Below are 17,946 nucleotides of genomic sequence, written 5' to 3'. Positions count from 1 at the left end.
TGGCGACCACGCTGGGCAGCAGTGTTGTCGTCCTGGTTTGGGTCAGCTGCCCTCGCCTCTTCATATCCTTGATTTCGCTACGTCGGGCCGCGGATAGGACATTCAGGAAGGCTTCGTAATGCGCCTGAGGATCGATGCTCTCGACGTTCGCCCCAACGCCGCCGTCGTTCCCCACCTGGAGTGTCATGTGTGGCTGAAATGCAATAGTTAGGTGAGACCAAGCTCGCTATCTACAGCAACTTTAAGCTTAATAAGAACCTACTCCTATTGACCTCAGCTTTGGATTTCCTACGAACACGGCCAGTGGAAGCTGCTCATACTGAAGGTCCCGGTTTAGCCCGCGTACAAACTGATTCCCTTCTTGGCTTCTTACACGAGAGGTATCAACAGGAGATGGCGGCTATCCTATAGACTTCCCCATTTCCACCTGGGTGATCGAACATCTAGGACCCGAACCCAAGACGCATCGCAACGAGCTTCTACTCTCGATTGGCCATTTGATCAACTGGTTCAGGGACCATAGGACGAAGCTTTTTTTTCAGGTTGCCTGGAATTCTAGAGCTGGAGCGCTTCAAAGACGATGTCATACCGCCCCTTTTTTCAAACAGTTTGACAATCTCTTGATGGCCTTTCAATGAGGCGGCTTGGAGAGCGTTGCCGTATCTGCCGCCCTGCGCGTTGACGTCTGCTCCCTTGTCCAAGAGCAGTTTGACAATCTCTTGATGGCCTCTCGATGAGGCGGCTTGGAGAGCGTTGCCGTATCTGCCGCCCTGCGCGTTGACGTCTGCTCCCTTGTCCAAGAGCAGTTTGACAATCTCTTGATCGCCTCTCAATGAGGCGGCTTGGAGAGCGTTGCCGTATTCGCCGCCGCCCTGCGCGTTGACGTCTGCTCCCTTGTCCAAGAGCAGTTTGGCAATCTCTTGATGGCCTTCCGATGAGGCAGCTTGGAGAGCGTTGCCATATCCGCCGCCCTGCGCGTTGACGTCTGCTCCCTTGTCCAAGAGCAGTTTGACAATCTCTTGATGGCCTCTCAATGAGGCGGCTTGGAGAGCGTTGCCGTATCTGCCGCCCTGCGCGTTGACGTCTGCTCCCTTGTCCAAGAGCAGTTTGACAATCTCTTGATCGCCTCTCGATGAGGCGGCTTGGAGAGCGTTGCCGTATTCGCCGCCCTGCGCGTTGACGTCTGCTCCCTTGTCCAAGAGCAGTTTGACAATCTCTTGATGGCCTCTCAATGAGGCGGCTTGGAGAGCGTTGCCGTATCTGCCGCCCTGCGCGTTGACGTCTGCTCCCTTGTCCAAGAGCAGTTTGACAATCTCTTGATCGCCTCTCGATGAGGCGGCTTGGAGAGCGTTGCCGTATTCGCCGCCCTGCGCGTTGACGTCTGCTCCCTTGTCCAAGAGCAGTTTGACAATCTCTTGATGGCCTCTCAATGAGGCGGCTTGGAGAGCGTTGCCGTATCTGCCACCCTGCGCGTTGACGTCTGCTCCCTTATCCAAGAGCAGTTTGACAATCTCTTGATGGCCTTCCGATGAGGCGGCTTGGAGAGCGTTGCCGTATCTGCCGCCCTGCGCGTTGACGTCTGCTCCCTTGTCCAAGAGCAGTTTGGCAATCTCTTGATGGCCTCTCGATGAGGCGGCTTGGAGAGCGTTGCCGTATTCGCCGCCGCCCTGCGCGTTGACGTCTGCTCCCTTGTCCAAGAGCAGTTTGACAATCTCTTGATCGCCTTCCGATGAGGCGGCTTGGAGAGCGTTGCCGTATTCGCCGCCGCCCTGCGCGTTGACGTCTGCTCCCTTGTCCAAGAGCAGTTTGGCAATCTCTTGATGGCCTTCCGATGAGGCGGCTTGGAGAGCGTTGCCATATCCGCCGCCCTGCGCGTTGACGTCTGCTCCCTTGTCCAAGAGCAGTTTGACAATCTCTTGATGGCCTCTCAATGAGGCGGCTTGGAGAGCGTTGCCGTATCTGCCGCCCTGCGCGTTGACGTCTGCTCCCTTGTCCAAGAGCAGTTTGACAATCTCTTGATCGCCTCTCGATGAGGCGGCTTGGAGAGCGTTGCCGTAGAAGCCGCCCTGCGCGTTGACGTCTGCTCCTTTGCTGATAAGAATTTGCGCAGCTGTTACGAGCCCAGCGAAGCAAGCATAGTAGAGCCTGGGGCCTCGTGGAGGACCTGGATCATGGTCCCAGGCCCTATCAGCCTGATACAAACGAGCCCATCGCTGGAACGTCACTTCCTCTTCTAGGAACCTAACCATTGCTCGAAGTATATCTTCTGAAGCTTGAGCCAACCCCGCATAGTCTGTCCAGACTTCCGCCGCAAATCTTGCCATTGGGAAACCCTGTTTAATCTCTTTGTGGCTACCGTTTATGTCTGTAAGATAACTCAAGCATGTCCTTGCGATGGGAATGCTAGCAGTCGTAATGTTGAACTGGTCCTCTCCGAGAAGGTACTCTTTGACCGAAAAGTGGGCAAGATGTAGCTCTTTGTCGGTGCCCTGAACGACTGTCACTAAGCTAGGACAGTAGTCCAAAACATCAGTATCGCAAAACAGTCGACGCTTGACGTCAAACCCTCGCGGCTCGTTTTCGATCTGCGTTGCTATTACTTCTTTAGCCTCGGCCAGCTTGAGAGGTCGCGTCGAGTGCACTAGAAACTGCAGGAGCCGCATCGCGTCGTTTTTAAGCTCCGTCGGTATGCATTCAATCATGCGTCGGTACGTGTCTTCCAGGGTCCGCGGCAAAGATGCGAGAGCCTCCTCAATAGCTGCCTCATGACGGCATCGAGCTAGGCTGTCCAATTGACAGAACGCCCACCTGAACCTAAGCACCGTGTCAACAAACCATCAGCATATCGATCGAAGCAGTGATATCTCACATCCCGCCAGCCCCGTCCCCAACCTTACTCTGGATCAGCTCGAGGAGATCCTGCGACAAGGGCTTGTCCCGAAATTCGCGTCGTTGCGAAAGCTGTGCTGCGACGTATGATCGGATATCGGCGTTGACAGCCTGCCTGTTGAGTTCTAAGCAGTTTCCCTCCCCTATCAACGAGGGGATGTCGTGCAGAAACTTGGCTTCAGGCCGACCGGTACAAATCAGCTGGACGTGGTCCAGCTCTGGCCTGGACACTACGTCCTTAATCCAGAGGAGTAGGTCGGCCCTCGTTGTCGACTCGTCTAAGGCGTCCAAAATGATGGAGACCTTCTTCTGGACGGCAAGCATCTTGAATAGAACATCTGAGAGCGTCTTTGTTGCAAGTTGGTCACGGCCGTCCTGGTGTGCTTGGAATGAGGCGTCAAGAACACCTGCAGAACTAGCCTTGTCTCGGTAGAGTTGAAAAGCAAGTGACCGCAGCATGGCACCTACGGTCTGCTTTGCCGTGTCGCTAAAGTCAAAGAAGAAGCTGAGGATACGACGGTCGTTTCCCTTTGCGAGATGATCCAGCACAGTCGCACTGAGAACCGTCTTTCCACATCCCGCGAGCCCATGCAGCCATAAATATCGACGCGACCCCGAGTGCCACTCTTGGAAGACCGGATTTTCCAGGAGCCACGCACCTGTCCCCTCATGGCGGAGCTCCCTCGCGTGGTTGGCGTTTGTAGAGGGATCAGAGGGTCGAAGCCAGCGCTCGATCTTCTCGGTACGAAGGTCGGCCTGGATGGAATCAGTGGTCTGCTGCACACTATCGAGTTTCTGTTTAATTAATGTAAGTCAGAATGCCTCCGAAGTGAGGTGATTACTGTGTCTTGTTTATTCGCTCGGCCAGGCCACGGGGCATGGGAGGATATAGAACCACTAACTTGATTAAGCACGTCCCCTGCCCTCTTGGTCTCCTGGACCTCCTGAACCGGCACGTACGCTAGGAGTTCCTTGGTATACGCAGCGGCGGTGGCTGAGGCATAGCGTTGCCATCGATCGTTCTTGTGGGAATCGGCGTAGTCGCAGATCCCTCGGATCACAAGACAGGGAAAGTGGTTCATCAGGCCGGCTGCTTCCATCTCAAAGCAGATGCAGTCCTCGCCGATGTCGGCAACAATCCGATCACGCGTAGCGGCGTCTTTAACAAGCGAGTTGCCGGATGCGATAGTCCCGTAGTGGATCTCGGGGTCGGTGGTGTCTCGAGCATCGCGTTCAACCTCGCCAGCCGTGTCACAGCCCCGACAGTCCGGCCCGGGGACGTGGTCGCACGAAGATTGGAAGAGCCGGTCGTTGTCGGTGCCCTGGTGAATATAGCCAGGACTTTGCTTGGATCTCCTGTTCATTTTCGGGTTCTTCTTTAGCATCTGTTGAAGGAAGTTGGGAACCTTGGAGTACATCGACTCGTGATCGGCCTGGATGCTGGCAAGCGCATTAAGGAGGACGGTCGGAGGTGGTCTGAGAAAGCCTTTGCGCTCACGCCTGTCACCAGACTTGGCCTTGATCAAGTCGTACTGGCAGACGCCGCCTGTGGTCCCGTCGGGCTGGCTCACGACAACGTCGCCGAGCCGTATATCGTAATCCTCGTCCGGTCGGGCGATGCCGCCGCCTATGCCGACCAAAAGACCAACACGGATGGATGGCAGAGAGGCAAGCAGGCTCGAGGCCGTGGTCGCAGCCGAGGTAGTTCCATAGACTCCGGCGGCAAGAGAGGCAATGACGATGTTGTGCTCACCCACCCGACCCCATGTATAAACGTTTGCATCGGTTTGGTGTCTAACGAAGCCAGTTGGAGGCGCATGTTCCTCGTCGAGCATCGCTTTTGCAGCGGCCCGCTCGATGGGAAGAGCAGCGATCCAAGCGACCCCATAGGAGTCGGGGCTGTCGAGAGCATTGTGGGATGTCATGGTGCGGATGAAAGCGGATGAGACCGTCGGATTGACGAGCAGAATGTTAGGATTATACGGTTGGCCTACATTGACGGAAGCTGGAATTGAGTCACCCGAGGAGAGAGAGGCGACGTGACAACAACATATTGTTTTATCACACTGGGGAGCGCAGCCTTGTACAACAGTTGCCATAGAAAGACGAGAGCAAGCTGAAAAGGACCAGGCCGGGTGGGATCAGGCCGCAACAACAGGCTCTCACCAATTACACACACCCACGTTGGGGGCCCTGATGCTGTGGGCGCTTGCATACAGCACCCTCTAGCCCGCCGGATGGCATGATTGGAAGTGATTAATGCCAAGAAACTGCCTTTTGCGGCAGCCATCTGTTGGAATAACGGGTGTCCGGCTGCCTCAGGAACTAAAGAACGTTAATTGAGTTGTCAGTTCTTTTTGCAGATTTCAGTTGCTTTGTACCAGTTGGCTCTGTGGGAGTTGTAAGTAGAAACCCATTCTCGTCACCAAACCATGCTCAAAATCCCCGAACTACCAGCCAGCCCTAGAGCACCGCTGTGCTGTATTACTAACTTCTGAGATTGACCAAAGAACTGCTCTTGCTTGCTTCCCAACATTTATCAGCCATCCTAAAACTAATCGAACGACGGCATTGTGATGCGGCCGTGGGCTAATTGCGCCGGCGCGTTCCTCCAGGCTTCCTTTGGCGGGCCGCGAAGCGGCACGGTCCCTCTTGTTATGCAAAATTGATAAGGAAATGCCCGTTATCGCGAGTTTCGATTGGTTCGTATCCAGCTGGAAGCTCCTGTTTATTCAAGGGAAGGGCTCCCAAGCACCCACGAAATACTATCAAGCACCCAGCTATACCTAATCGGGATAATCGTTTTTTCCATACGTCCGAGTGAATCACCAATACCAAAATTACCGGCCTGTGACCGACGGAGAGGAGCAGCAGATAGTCAACGTCGTGCCAATATTCCCGTTGAGCCCGTCAAGGTCAAGGGTAAAGGCCGCCCTGCTGGGGCCATCGCCTCGGTCCCTGCTTCGAAGAAAAGGGTGAGGGAATCACTGGTACCAAGCGGCTGCCTTCGGCGTTCGAATATGAGCTCGAGAATGAACCAGCTACGGCTGTTCCCCCGTCAACTGCTCCTCCCATAATGAAGGGAGCATCGGCGGGCAAGCCACGCGGCCGCCCTCGCAAACAACAGCCGCAGCTACAAGCTCAGCGGCAAACTCAGGAAGCTGACTGCATTGTGGTAGCAGTTACATCAGAGACGGAGGCAGCCACATCAACTCCTGCAGTCACAACTACAAAGCTGGGGTTACTGCGGCTGCAGGAAGTTGAAGAAGATCTATACGAGCCTGGAACGGCACCGCCGCGAGCGTATCAGCGCATCATTGATGCCCTCGATTCTGTTGATCCCGAGGTCGAGGATACACATGATGCGTTGCTTGCTGACGGAGAGGCTGTGTTGGAAAGTCATGGCACCGGAAACGGTCATGACACCCGGAAACGGACAGGTACCGGAAACGGATTCATGGCATCTGGCACCACAAAGATCCGGATAACCACGGGTTAACTTAAGGAGACAAAGGAGAGATTTAGGATAAAGCCACCTGCTCTCAAGAGCTCTGAGAGGAGAAAAAGATAGAACCAGAGATCAATTAATCACTTCTGAATGGCTTATGAGCACCTCAAATTATTGTTGTAAGCTCTCATCATATGTGCAATAACTTTGAAATCGTGGCTGTTGGTCTTCCAACAGGCTGATGCTCGGCTGGCTCGTGAGGATGCTGCAGCTCTTGAGGAAGACGACGAAGGCGAGGAAGAAGACAGTACTATAGAGGATTGAGGTCCCTCAAGAGTATCCTTCCCATGTAAACAATATTGTTGGAACAACGTCCATTGACATGATGATTTTGCTGTGCCATTGGGGGAATCTCGGAACTTTTGGCGCTGTTAGCCCTGTTTTACGTGAATTACATACGTTACGCGAGCTGACGGCCCGTCACTGGTAAAAGAAAAACGATTATCCCGATTAGGTAACGTGGTTGATCACCGAGCGGTCCATATCACCGAGCGGTCCACTTTCCATCCGTGTCGCGACCTTCCACCTTCAAACTCCACCACACTACAACAAAAACCATGTCTATGCAAATGCAAGAAGCCAGAATCATCCTTGCCATCGAAGCAATTCGTATGCGCAAAAAAATGTCGATCCGACGTGCTGCGCAGACGTATAATGTGCCGAAGTCGACCCTCATCGCCCGGATGAAGGGCCGCGTCGCAAAGCCTGAGAAACGCGACGTACAGCACAATCTGACCTTGGCTGAAGAAGAGACCCTTGTACGATATATCCTCGATCTAGATTCGCGAGGGTTCCCGCCTCGGATTGATGGGGTGAAAGATATGGCCGATCTCCTCCTCGCGACGCGTCACGCGCGACCAACTGGCAAGCAGTGGGCATACCGGTTCATACGGCGCCGCCCGGAGCTCAAGACGCGCTTTTCGCGTACGTACGACTTCCAGAGAGCCCTCTGCGAAGATCCAAAGATTATTGGGGACTGGTTCCGGTTGGTGGCCAACATGCGCGCGAAGTACAGCATCCAAGACGCCGATTTTTACAACTTCGACGAGACAGGCTTTATGATGGGCATTATCTGTAGCAACATGATTGTTACGCGTTCCGATCGACGCGGTCGAGGTAAGCAACTTCAGCCTGGCAACCGGGAATGGGCAACAGCGATTGAGTGCGTGAGCAGCGACGGCTTTGTGCTGCCACCATTCTTGATTGTACAGGGCGTCAACCACCTCGCCTCCTGGTACACCGAGTGCGATCTTCCCCCCTCCTGGGTTATCAAGACCTCCCCCAACGGCTGGACAGACAATGATACGGGCTTGGAATGAATCAAGCACTTCCATAAGCACACGGAGACCCAGCGGCAGGGGGTGTATCGGATGATAGTCCTAGATGGTCACGAGAGCCACCTATCAGCCCAGTTTGAGGAGTTCTGCAAGGAGCAAAATATTATTACCCTCTGCCTCCCTGCTTGTAACGGGCTGTGCCCGAGGTGGGCCTCGGTAACCCTCGGCCAGCTCACGTACAAGCACGGTCCACCGAACCCCTGGATGAAGCTATTCCCAGTTGCCCCACAGCGCACCGAACATTCTAGCAATGCGCTCGGGCCATCGCGCTCGCGATCATAAAGCAGCCCCACGAGCTGCCAGACTCTCTCATCTTTCCTTTTCTTCTTCAAGCTTAGTGTACTCGTAGAGTCGTCACCAGTTAGTTGCAATATACTCCTGGGACCGTTACAGCGTGGATCCGAAGCGGTCGAACAGATGGATCGACAATTCCGCAACCGCTTCCGAGTCCGCCGAGCAGCAGTCGAGACATGGTTCAGATTCCTCGCCGACAACCACCCTGGCTACAGAAATTTCACCTGGAACTACGACAACCTCTCCCAGTTGCCAGAGGACGGTGACGTTTTTGACCAGCTGAATATCCACGAGGCTGCCGAGTCTGGAGGTTTGTTGCCTGCAGATTCTGGCCCTGTTGAAGAACCGGAAGAGGACGGTGAGGTCGTTGACGAAGCCGCAGTGCCTGATATGCTGATCCACGACTCGGAAATAAATCAGCTTCAAGGGCGAGTCAATGATGGTGCTGTTGAAGTCAATGAGCAAGTGCCCCTAGAACCAGTCGACCCCCAGGCTGCTCATCAGCTGCAGATGCCTTCCATCCGGCGCACTCCCCTCGATGAGTTCAACCAGAAATACGCGCTGCTCTCTCTCGCCTGCCCGACCCTGTTCCCTCGGGGAGTCGCAGATTTTGTCGAGCCCAGGCAGCGCAAGATCTCCTACCAGGATTACATCCAGCATGCCATGAGGTGGGAGGATGGGCGATTTGCCAAACACCACAGCTTCCGGTTCATCGCGCTGAACACTCTGATGAGGCAACAGGCGAGGGGTCATAGTCGATTCTACGTCAGCAAGAACCACCGAACGCCTCTTACGAAGGAGGCGCTGCAGGAGGCGCTTGCCGATCCGGACACGCCAGAGGCCCAGGCCATCCTCAACCGGATCTCTCGCTATGCTGGTGTCATCAAAGGCACACGTCCCTTTTGGTACCGCCGACGTCGCGAGTGCGAGTCTTTTGCGCACTGTCTTGGTGTCCCCTCTGCTTTCATCACACTGAGCCCAGCCGACCTGCACTGGCAGAGCCTCTACCGGCACATGCCCGAGTACGAGGAGTGGAAGGCGCTTGATGAGCCGAGACGCATGGCCAAGTCCCGCCGGCTGTTGCGGGAGAACCCGCATATCGCGGCCTGGCACTTCCGCTCGCGGAACTCGCTTTTCAGGAAGATTGTGCTGAAGGAAAAATTCAACGTGGCCGACTTTTGGTACCGGTACGAGTGGCAAGGCCGCGGCAGTAGTCATTCTCATGGGCTCTACTGGTTCCATGGGAGCCCTCCTCCTGATATGGCAACCCCCGAGGCGAGAGAGCGCCTCGCAAGGATCCGGGGATATCACGTTACAGCAGTCAATCCGCAGCAAGAGGATGGCGCTGACGAGGGTAACCCTCTGTCTGTTGACCCTCTGGAGACGCCCGTTACCTGGGAGTGGCTGAACAGAATCGTCAACCGCTGTCAGCGACACCATTGCTCGTCGACCTACTGTCTGCGGGTGACGAAGAAGGATGCCCAACGGGCCAGAGAGGCGGCCGGGGAGACTGCCGGTGGAGAACGGCCGGCGCCAGAGCCCACGTGTCGGTTTCTCTTCCCCCGGCCTGTACGGGGGGCGGCCGAGGTCATCGAGAGGGCCGGAAAGGGCTGGTGGTCGTTCGAAGCCGAGCGCAACGATACCCACCTGAACCAGTACAACCCACTTCTCTCTCTTTGCTGGCTGGCCAATACGGACTGCTCACCCTGCACGAGTGTGGAGGCTGTTATCAACTATGCTGCGAAGTATTGCAGCAAGTCCGAGACCCAGACCAGCACATACGCGCAGATTACCCAGAGTATCCTTCCCCACATATCAGACAACAACCCGATGATTTCTTTTGTGTCAAAGATGATGAATAAACTAATCGGGGAGAGGGACTACTCTGCGCAGGAGATCTGTCATATCCTCCTGGGACTCCTTCTGCAAGAGGACAGCCGAGTGGTGCAGAGCGTTGACTGTAGGCCCCGCGAGAGACACGCTCGTGCAATTGACATCACGGCGGATGGCGATATTGAAGAGTCTCGGACAGTCTACGAGAAGTATCTCCGACGGCCCGATCATATGGAGGATGTCTCCTACTTCGAGTTTCTACAAAACTGGAACTTCAAGGCACGAAATGCGGACAAATGGGCGATTTGGCGGCCTCCTGCGATGCCTAGGGTGTTGTATTATTACCCCCGGTACAAGCCGGTCCGCTCCCATCGGCAGTACTCCGACTTCTGCCGTGTCAAGCTGCTGCTCAGTCATCCCCACCGCCAGACGGAAGATCTGTCCCAGGTTGATGGTCGAAAGTTCGACAACTATTCATCTGCCTATCGCTACTGCCTCGAGCATCATGACCACCCGGACGACCACTATGGCACTGTTGACGAGCCTGATCCATCTCCGGATGAAGAGGAGTTTGAGCCAGGGGGGGACGCCGGGGAGATTACCCTCGAGGACTGGCAGGAGATGGCGCGGTTGGTCCCCGACATTGAGCTTCCCGATGAACGGGCCGACTTGCTTGGCCGCCGAGACCTGGATGTCAACTACGACTGGGCGCGACACGTCGGCCGCTATTATCACGAGGAGTTCATTACTGGGAGCTACTAGGCGCAGCTTCGCGGAGAGACCAGGCAATTACGACGTGGAAGATATGCCTTTCGCAGCCCGTGATACGCTGAACACGCAGCAGCGTCAGGTATACGACACGATCATGCGCCACTTCAGGGCGAAGAACGAGAACCGTCGGCCTCCGCCCCTCCGGCTGCAGATCGATGGAGGTGGGACTGGCAAGTCGTATATGGTGAAGGTGATATCTTCTCACCTTCAGGCCAAGGCGGCTTCCTATGGCCGACCCTCCCCCATCGTTAGAGCAGCTCCGACGGGCGTGGCGAGCAACCAGATCGGGGGACAGACTTTGCATTCCCTGCTGCGGCTCCCCGTCGACGGCAATTACCGCCCGCTCTCCGAGACCCCGACAGTCCTGAACGCGTTGCAGCGGCGGTTTAGGGCCATTTACTACCTCGTGATCGACGAGAAGAGTATGCTGGGCCTCAAAACCCTCGCATGGATCGACCAGCGCCTGCGGGAGGTGTTCCCGGAGCGTCGCGACGAGTTTTTCGGCGGCCTCAGCGTCATCATGATTGGGGATTTCTTCCAGTTCCCCCCTGTCCTTAACAAGCCGCTGTATTCGACAAGCGACGATCTGAAGGACATCGAGATCGTCGGCCGTAATGCGTACCTCTCGTTCGACAAGTCGGTGTTTCTGACCACAATACAGCGGCAGCAGGGCGAAGACCAGGCCCCGTTTCGGCGGGCCTTGGAAGAACTGCGAATGGCTGATGTGTCAGTACCCTCTTGGGAGCTCCTTGCTTCGAGGTGTTCTGTCAAGCTCTCTCCCGAGCAGGTTGACAGCTTTGCCGATGCGCTTCGCATCTATCCCACCAAGGCCCAGGTCGTCGAGTACAACCACCAACACATGCTTGGCCTGGACAGCCCCGCCATTCAGGTCGAGGCAAAACACGAGGGTGTTGGCGCGGAGAAGCTGGAATCTTCAAATGCCGGCAACTTGGCCAAGCGCTTGCCCTTGTGTGTTGGTTGCAGGGTGATGCTGACGCGGAATTTGTGGGCCGACGTCGGGCTCGTTAACGGCGCACAGGGCACAGTCTACGACATATCCTGGAAAGAGGGTGCCGACGTGCTGCGAGACCCGCCCGAGGTCATCATGGTGGCCTTCGATGACTACGACGGCCCGGCCTTCACGATGCCAAACGGGGAGCCGCTCCGCAGTGGAGAGAAGCTGGTTGTTCCCATCCTCCGAGTGCGGCAGGACTTCATGGTCGGCGCCAACTCATGTTCGAGAGAGCAGTTCCCGCTGTGGGTCAGCTATGCGATCACCGTCCACAAGTCACAGGGCATCACCCTGGACAAGGTCGTCTGCAATATCTCTGCGCCAGAGTTTGCTTCTGGCCTCTCCTACGTGGTCGTTTCGCGGGTGAAGACACTCGGCGGACTGATGTTTGAGCGGCCCTTCGACCGCAGCAGGATCTACCGCGAGACACCATCACGAGCTATGGGGTTGAAGTTGTCCGATCACGCTACCAGGCAACTGCAGGCGTTATATGCTGTGGCGGGGGAGGTTCCCTCAAGAGTCTAATTGATTTGTAAGTAGCGAGGACGTGAGTGTAGAGACGTAACGTGAGTGGCAGAATAGAAACGATTAGTAGCTATAGTTAAGTGTAAGAAGACGACTCAAGTAGATAGAGTTGTTGGCCGACGGACAGATATTGGCGCTTCGTCTCTCCCGTATTCAACCCTAACCCGGATTGTCCTCCGGAGAGGGACAGGAAAATTGCCAGGAGCGGGAGAGAGGAAGGAAGCGCCCCGTAGCGTAGCGAAGGGCCGCGCGACTGACGAACGAAGCGATGCCAGCAATTTTAGGATGGAAAGAAGAACTTAAGATGGACACAATAACTTGGGACAAATACAATAACTTGGGACGGACACTATAATCTGACATGACAAAGTGCCTATACAAAACATTTTTCTCTTTCCCTCGTCGCGGGCTCTGACACCCCGCCGTCGCTCTGATCATTCAAACACTCCTACAGACCGGAATGACACCCGAAGAGATCCAGAGTGGCTACATCTGCCTCGCCTCAGCCAGCATCAGCTCTCATCGCCGACACCATTTTTTCTGAAAATATGGACCCAAACGACCTTGCTGACTTCCAACGCGCCGTCGCAGCCGACCCGCAGATCGTCGCTGCTTACCTCGCCGCTCACAATGCAAGCCTCTCTATTCCAATACTACCTCCCAGTACTCGAGGTACTCGGCAGAAGCCAACGGGGTAACCACAAAGCCCCCGTCCGGGTACTGCCACCACTCGAAGTAGTGGAAGTAGGAGTTGCACCACTGACCCTCGCAAATGCGTCCCCCCCTTAGTTGATTTCCGCCCCATAGTCGGGTTGATGAGAGGCTAATATAGTTTACACTATAAACTAGGTACCCTCCAAAAATGGGCAGGGTGGAGTTGTTATGGAGGAAATATCAGACACTGGGGAATTGGTAATTTCGGGCGAGCCAGATGATAGTGACTGGGACTCTATCTAAGGGATTTGGATGATGACCTGCAGCAGGATCTAGAGGCTTTGTTCAAAGAGGGAGTGGCGCAGAATTCATTACGTGTACACCTCGCCGTGGTAGCGAGCTTGAGGGAAGAAAACGACCGCTTTCTCAAGGACCTTGAGTGGGCCCTGAGGTTGTCGAGTCTGGACGGGAATGAATAGGTACAAGCCTTAATGTACATCTTAGGGGCATTAGATTCTCAGCATAAATTCAAGGGCTTTTGTTTTGCAATACAGTCATTACTTTCATCCCCAGCGTCTGATTCAGTCCTGACCTCCCTGAAAGTCCTTCCGGAATATTAACCTGAAATACCCAAATGCACTTGATTCCACACCAGACGGGAATGTGAAAAGCGTCGCATCCGGCACAATTCCTAGGGTCAGCGTGGACGGTCCGGAAGCTCTGTGAGGCGCCACTACCTAGACTACCAGTCCCAAACGTTGGCTCAGACTGGAGACTAAATTGTCATAGAGGTTGGTCCAAACCTTGGAAGTGTTGGGATGCTAGGTTCTTGCCCTCCATGGCAGTTACCTAAACGCCAGCCAGTTGTAACGCAGAAACTTCTAGCAACTCAACCACGCCCAGGGCTTTTGTCATCCTCCACTAATACAATTACGACAACGCCAACCCAAACTCGATATGGCAGTCTGCATAATCAATTTTCCTTTCAGTCAGCGACATTCTGCCAATACCTGCAACGGAAATGCAACGTGATGTGTGAAATTGGGGGTTGTTGACATGGATTTAGAAGGCTCACCCCTTATGTCACCGAAGTAACTATTGGAAAGTTCCAAACCCAACTCAGCGTTACTCAGCTCTCTTTCATGGCGCTCGGTCACGAATTGGGGTAGCATCGATCCTCAAGTTTCCCAAGGCAGAAGAACTGGAATTGGATAATCACCAACGGCCCAATCACAACCGGGAATGAGAACATGTGTGTTCGAGGTGCAGGCAGCTCCACTGCACCGGCCCGCAATGTAACACGAGAGAGTAGTCGAGGGAAGTCAATTGCGACTATGATTGGTATGGGCGGCAGGAACCTTTGTGTGTTCACGTCGCGAGCACGTGCGTATGTCCCAATTTTGGAATTCCGGCTGTCTTAAAAGAACACCCCATCTCTGAGTCCCGTCATGATCACCAGATGAACGGTAACCCCCTGAGTCGAACCACTCCATTCGTTCCTGAATCTGACTCTGACATCTCGAGATGGTGTCTTTCAAGTACCTCGCGGTGTCGGGCTTTGCCCTGCATGCTGCCGCCAAATCCGTTAAACGCGCCACGCCCGCAGCTTCGGTCTCTTGCAATGGGCAAGCCTACTCCTACGACGGGCTTGCTGGTTACGGGTCCGTGAAGTCGGATGCGCGTGACCAGTATGGCGACACCATCAGCATCGGCTCCGCCATGACGGTCAGGGACTGGAAGAAGACCGGTGACCGGTACACGGGCACCTTGTACGGTCTCCCGGATCGTGGATGGAACACGAACGGGACCCAGAACACTATCCCCAGGGTCCACGTCTTCCAGATTGCGTTCACCCCGGCGCCGGAGGCCACGGTTGCCAACCCGTCCGGCCCGAACCTCGAGTTCCAGTACAAGCGCACCATCTTGCTTTCTGGGCCCGACGGCAAGCCCATGACGGGAATCGACCCTGATTTCACCGGGGGTCTGACGTACCCTGGCTTCCCCACTATGCCTGCGGCGACATATCCGGGCGACGGGTTCGGAGGCCCCGGCCCCGGTGACAAGCGTCTGGTTCTCGACGCCGAGGGCTTGGTGGTGGAGGAGGATGGATCTTTCTGGATCAGCGACGAATATGGTCCGTTCGTGTATCGGTTTAACAAGAATGGTGGGATGGTTGCCGCGGTGCAGCCTCCTGATGCGCTCCTCCCCATCCGGAACGGCGAAATTAGGTGAGTGAGATCGTCTCGCTAGATATGTCGCTCAAGACTAATCCAACGCAGCTACAACTCCAACACGCCGCCAATCTACAACAGCAGCATGGTTCCGGACCCCGAGGACCCCACCCACGGGCGTCAGAACAACCAGGGCTTCGAGGGCCTGACCATGAGCCCCGACGGCAAGTCGCTCTTCGTCATGCTGCAGTCCGCCGCGCAGCAAGACGGCGGCGCTTCCTCGTCCAAGCGCAGCAACACCCGTCTCCTCAAATACGCGCTCGACCGCACGAAGGGCGATGTCAAGATCACGTACGAGGCCGAGTTCGTCGTCCCGCTCCCCACGTTCAAGAACGCGAAAGACAACAAGCGTGTTGCGGCACAGTCGGAGATTCACTACGTTTCCGACACGCAGCTTATGGTTTTGGCCCGTGATTCGAGCGTCGGCAGGGGCCAGGAGGACCCGCTGTCCCGTTACCGCCATGTTGATATCGTGGATATCTCTGGAGCTACCAACATCAAGGGGCCCAAGTTTGACGACCTTGTGAACGGAAACATCACGGTTGGAAACACCGAGGATCCTTGTGAGTTTATTTGGTGCCCATTTAATGAGCGACCACTGGCTGACTCGCAACTTTGTAGCCGATGAGCTTGTTTCCGATATCACCCCGGCCGAGCTGTGCCCGTTCATTGACTACAACATCAACACGGAGCTCAACAAGTTCAAGACGGAAGAGGGAGATGTCGTGCACAACGGCGCGCCCGTCGACTTTGGCCTCCTGAATGAGAAGTGGGAGGCTCTCGCTCTGCTGCCTGTCCATGCCGACGACGAGGCCCAGGGCAAGGGCAAGGGTAAGGGCAAGGGGAAGAGCAGCAGCTGCGGTGCGAAGAACGAGGATGAGTATTACCTCATCACTCTTTCTGACAACGACTTCATCACCAACAACGGTACGTCACAATATTCACTCGTGCTTCATTTGGGCAGATGCTGACAGTTCCACAGGATATGCCGACTTTGGAAAGATTCGATTCGTAGATGACTCTGCCACAGTCCCCTTTCTTCACAGCCAGGCCTTGGTTTTCAAGGTCACTCTGCCCAAGGGCAGCAAGCCTCTTGTCGGGTAAGGGGCATGAAGCGTTTCCGGTTACCATTCACTTAGAATACTTAATATGTGTATTGATACCTGCCACTTGGTTGGTTTCGGTCTTTATGAGATCTGTTTATATCAGGACTCCATGGAATTGCTAGGCCGTTCTCACGCCCTCCAAAACCCCGGGTGGCCATGCCGCCGGTACTACCTCTCTAGGTAACGTATCTAGGTACCCAGGCAGACGACTGCTTTCTTCCGCTTCTTTGAAACCAGGTTCGATGCCTGGCTGTAAACCCATCTTATTTACCCCCATGATATTATTAAACTTTATGGCTTTCAATCTCCGCCAAAATGTCAAACCTCATTCCTTTTAGTATTATGATCCCTTTAATAGTTAGAATTAGCCCCAGATGTAAAACATCCTTCTAGGGAATGAGGAAATTATGATACCAGTGCAACAACCATACCAAATGTCCTCTCGTACCTTACCTCAAAATTCAACGTTGCCCCTGAAACCAGCCACACTCCCGCTATCACAATCTCCATCCGCCTGCCTCGACGAAAACGCGTCGAGTGTCTCATACTTCAAGGGGGCCACATAGTCATTTCATCTACGGAATTATTGCCTCGGAAAGATTATCATTCGTGGCTCGCCAGGGAACGTTTGACGCGCTCAATACGAATAGCGGGACGAGTCCCACCAACCCCTGTCTTTGATAGGGCTGCTCTAATAAAAGTCCCGCAATCGACGATGCTTTGGGACTGGTTCGCCCCTAAACGGTTAGGGACAAGGACTCCCAGTCCGACCCAGCCACTCGGGCCGTTCAACGTCACAATCGGATCTCACGCACCGGCGATCCTTCATCAGGCACCAGTAAATTAGAGATCTGAACAAAACAACACGAAGTCTTCCCTCGCTCACATGCATCTTCGTCCCTTTGTTCCCAAACTCTGGCCGTCCACAGAGTGGGATTGAATTAAACATTGCAGAGCGCGGTGACCCAACTAGCGATCAGCAACATGGACAGCAACGGCGTGCTGGAGGCGTTGCCCGTGCTCACTGCACGCGGCTTCGAGACACTCAAAACGATGCCTCTTGTCACCACCGCCATAGCCATGGCCCTCGTCTACGTCCTCCTCCAGGCCCTTGGAGCGCGCGTCGACCCTCGCGAACCACCCCTCGTGAAGCCGCGCCTGCCCCTCATCGGACACATCATCGGCATGATGCGCGAGCAAGCCCAGTACCACATCACCCTGCAGCGGTCAACCGGCAAGCCCATCGCCACACTGCCCATGCTCACCGGCAAGATGTACGCCGTTTGGGACCCCTACCTCACCGCCGCGGGCCTGCGCAACAAAGCCCTCTCCACCGTCCCCCATGTCCTCGACGCGACTCCCGTCCTCGCCCAGGTCAGCCCCCAAACTGCGGACCTCCTCGCCGGACCCGACGGCCCCCGTCTCGTCAACGACATGATGCACCAAGTCATCCCAACCAGCCTCAAAGGCGCCAACATGCAACACCTCAACCAAACCGCCCTAACCTCCCTCGCATCCCAACTCAGCACCCTCGCCCCCTCCACCACCACACCCACCCCCATCCCCAACACCTGGCTCTGGATCCGCGACCTCCTCACCTCCGCCACCAGCACCGCCATCTACGGCGCCCCCCACAACCCCTTCACCCCCACCCCCCAAAACAAAAACACCATGGAATCCGCCCTCTGGACCCTCGAAAAACACCTCCTCCCGCTCACCCTCAACCTCCCCACCTTCCTCACGCGCCCCGGCCACCGTGCGCGGCAAACCCTCTTCGACGGGCTCA

General features: G+C 55.4%; 5 protein-coding genes across 5 annotated transcripts; 4 read left to right on the top strand and 1 right to left on the bottom strand.

Moving 5' to 3' along the window:
- Positions 1 to 333: 333 nt before the first annotated feature.
- Positions 334 to 5,091, bottom strand: F5144DRAFT_90468 (ankyrin repeat-containing domain protein). The gene is made up of 3 exons (XM_066793545.1): positions 3,792 to 5,091; positions 2,870 to 3,684; positions 334 to 2,814 (listed from the first exon to the last, which is right to left on the bottom strand). The coding sequence occupies exons 1-3, from the start codon at positions 4,986 to 4,988 to the stop codon at positions 480 to 482; spliced, it is 4,347 nt and encodes a 1,448-aa protein (XP_066645870.1). The 5' UTR covers positions 4,989 to 5,091; the 3' UTR covers positions 334 to 479.
- A 680-nt stretch (positions 5,092 to 5,771) lies between these two features.
- Positions 5,772 to 6,806, top strand: F5144DRAFT_90304 (uncharacterized protein). The gene is made up of 2 exons (XM_066793544.1): positions 5,772 to 6,274; positions 6,575 to 6,806. Exons 1-2 carry the CDS (start codon positions 5,966 to 5,968, stop codon positions 6,659 to 6,661), a joined length of 396 nt encoding a protein of 131 aa, XP_066645869.1. The 5' UTR covers positions 5,772 to 5,965; the 3' UTR covers positions 6,662 to 6,806.
- Positions 6,807 to 9,288: 2,482 nt separating this feature from the next.
- Positions 9,289 to 10,623, top strand: F5144DRAFT_484970 (uncharacterized protein; the record flags this gene model as incomplete). Its single annotated transcript, XM_066785479.1, has 1 exon — positions 9,289 to 10,623. One exon carries the CDS (start codon positions 9,289 to 9,291, stop codon positions 10,621 to 10,623), a length of 1,335 nt encoding a protein of 444 aa, XP_066645868.1.
- Positions 10,624 to 14,347: 3,724 nt separating this feature from the next.
- On the top strand, positions 14,348 to 16,158 carry F5144DRAFT_544519 (esterase-like activity of phytase-domain-containing protein; the record flags this gene model as incomplete). The annotated part of the gene is made up of 4 exons (XM_066787303.1): positions 14,348 to 15,051; positions 15,103 to 15,617; positions 15,676 to 15,981; positions 16,037 to 16,158. 4 exons carry the CDS (start codon positions 14,348 to 14,350, stop codon positions 16,156 to 16,158), a joined length of 1,647 nt encoding a protein of 548 aa, XP_066645867.1.
- Positions 16,159 to 17,144: 986 nt separating this feature from the next.
- Positions 17,145 to 17,804, top strand: F5144DRAFT_477043 (uncharacterized protein; the record flags this gene model as incomplete). The annotated part of the gene is made up of 1 exon (XM_066785039.1): positions 17,145 to 17,804. A coding segment is annotated over one exon (660 nt), but the record flags the coding sequence as incomplete, so codon positions are not given.
- Positions 17,805 to 17,946: the final 142 nt, after the last annotated feature.

This window comes from Chaetomium tenue, assembly GCF_020726465.1.
Source record: "Chaetomium tenue strain MPI-SDFR-AT-0079 chromosome Unknown F5144scaffold_2, whole genome shotgun sequence".
NCBI classification, from domain to species: domain Eukaryota; kingdom Fungi; phylum Ascomycota; class Sordariomycetes; order Sordariales; family Chaetomiaceae; genus Chaetomium; species Chaetomium tenue.
The sequence above is the reverse complement of the archived record's forward strand: the minus strand, read 5'-3'. Positions and strand labels throughout refer to the sequence as shown.

Bases quoted from the DNA above. Each gene is read 5' to 3' on its own strand.
- F5144DRAFT_90468 (XM_066793545.1), bottom strand. From the start codon at position 4,988: ATGGCAACTGTTGTACAAGGCTGCGCTCCCCAGTGTGATAAAACAATA. The intron at 3,685-3,791 runs GTTAGTGGTTCT...TTAATTAAACAG, and splicing joins CAGGGGACGTGCTTAATCAA to AAACTCGATAGTGTGCAGCA. The intron at 2,815-2,869 runs GTGAGATATCAC...CACGGTGCTTAG, and splicing joins GGGGACGGGGCTGGCGGGAT to GTTCAGGTGGGCGTTCTGTC.
- F5144DRAFT_90304 (XM_066793544.1), top strand. From the start codon at position 5,966: ATGAAGGGAGCATCGGCGGGCAAGCCACGCGGCCGCCCTCGCAAACAA. The intron at 6,275-6,574 runs GCTGTGTTGGAA...GTCTTCCAACAG, and splicing joins CGTTGCTTGCTGACGGAGAG to GCTGATGCTCGGCTGGCTCG.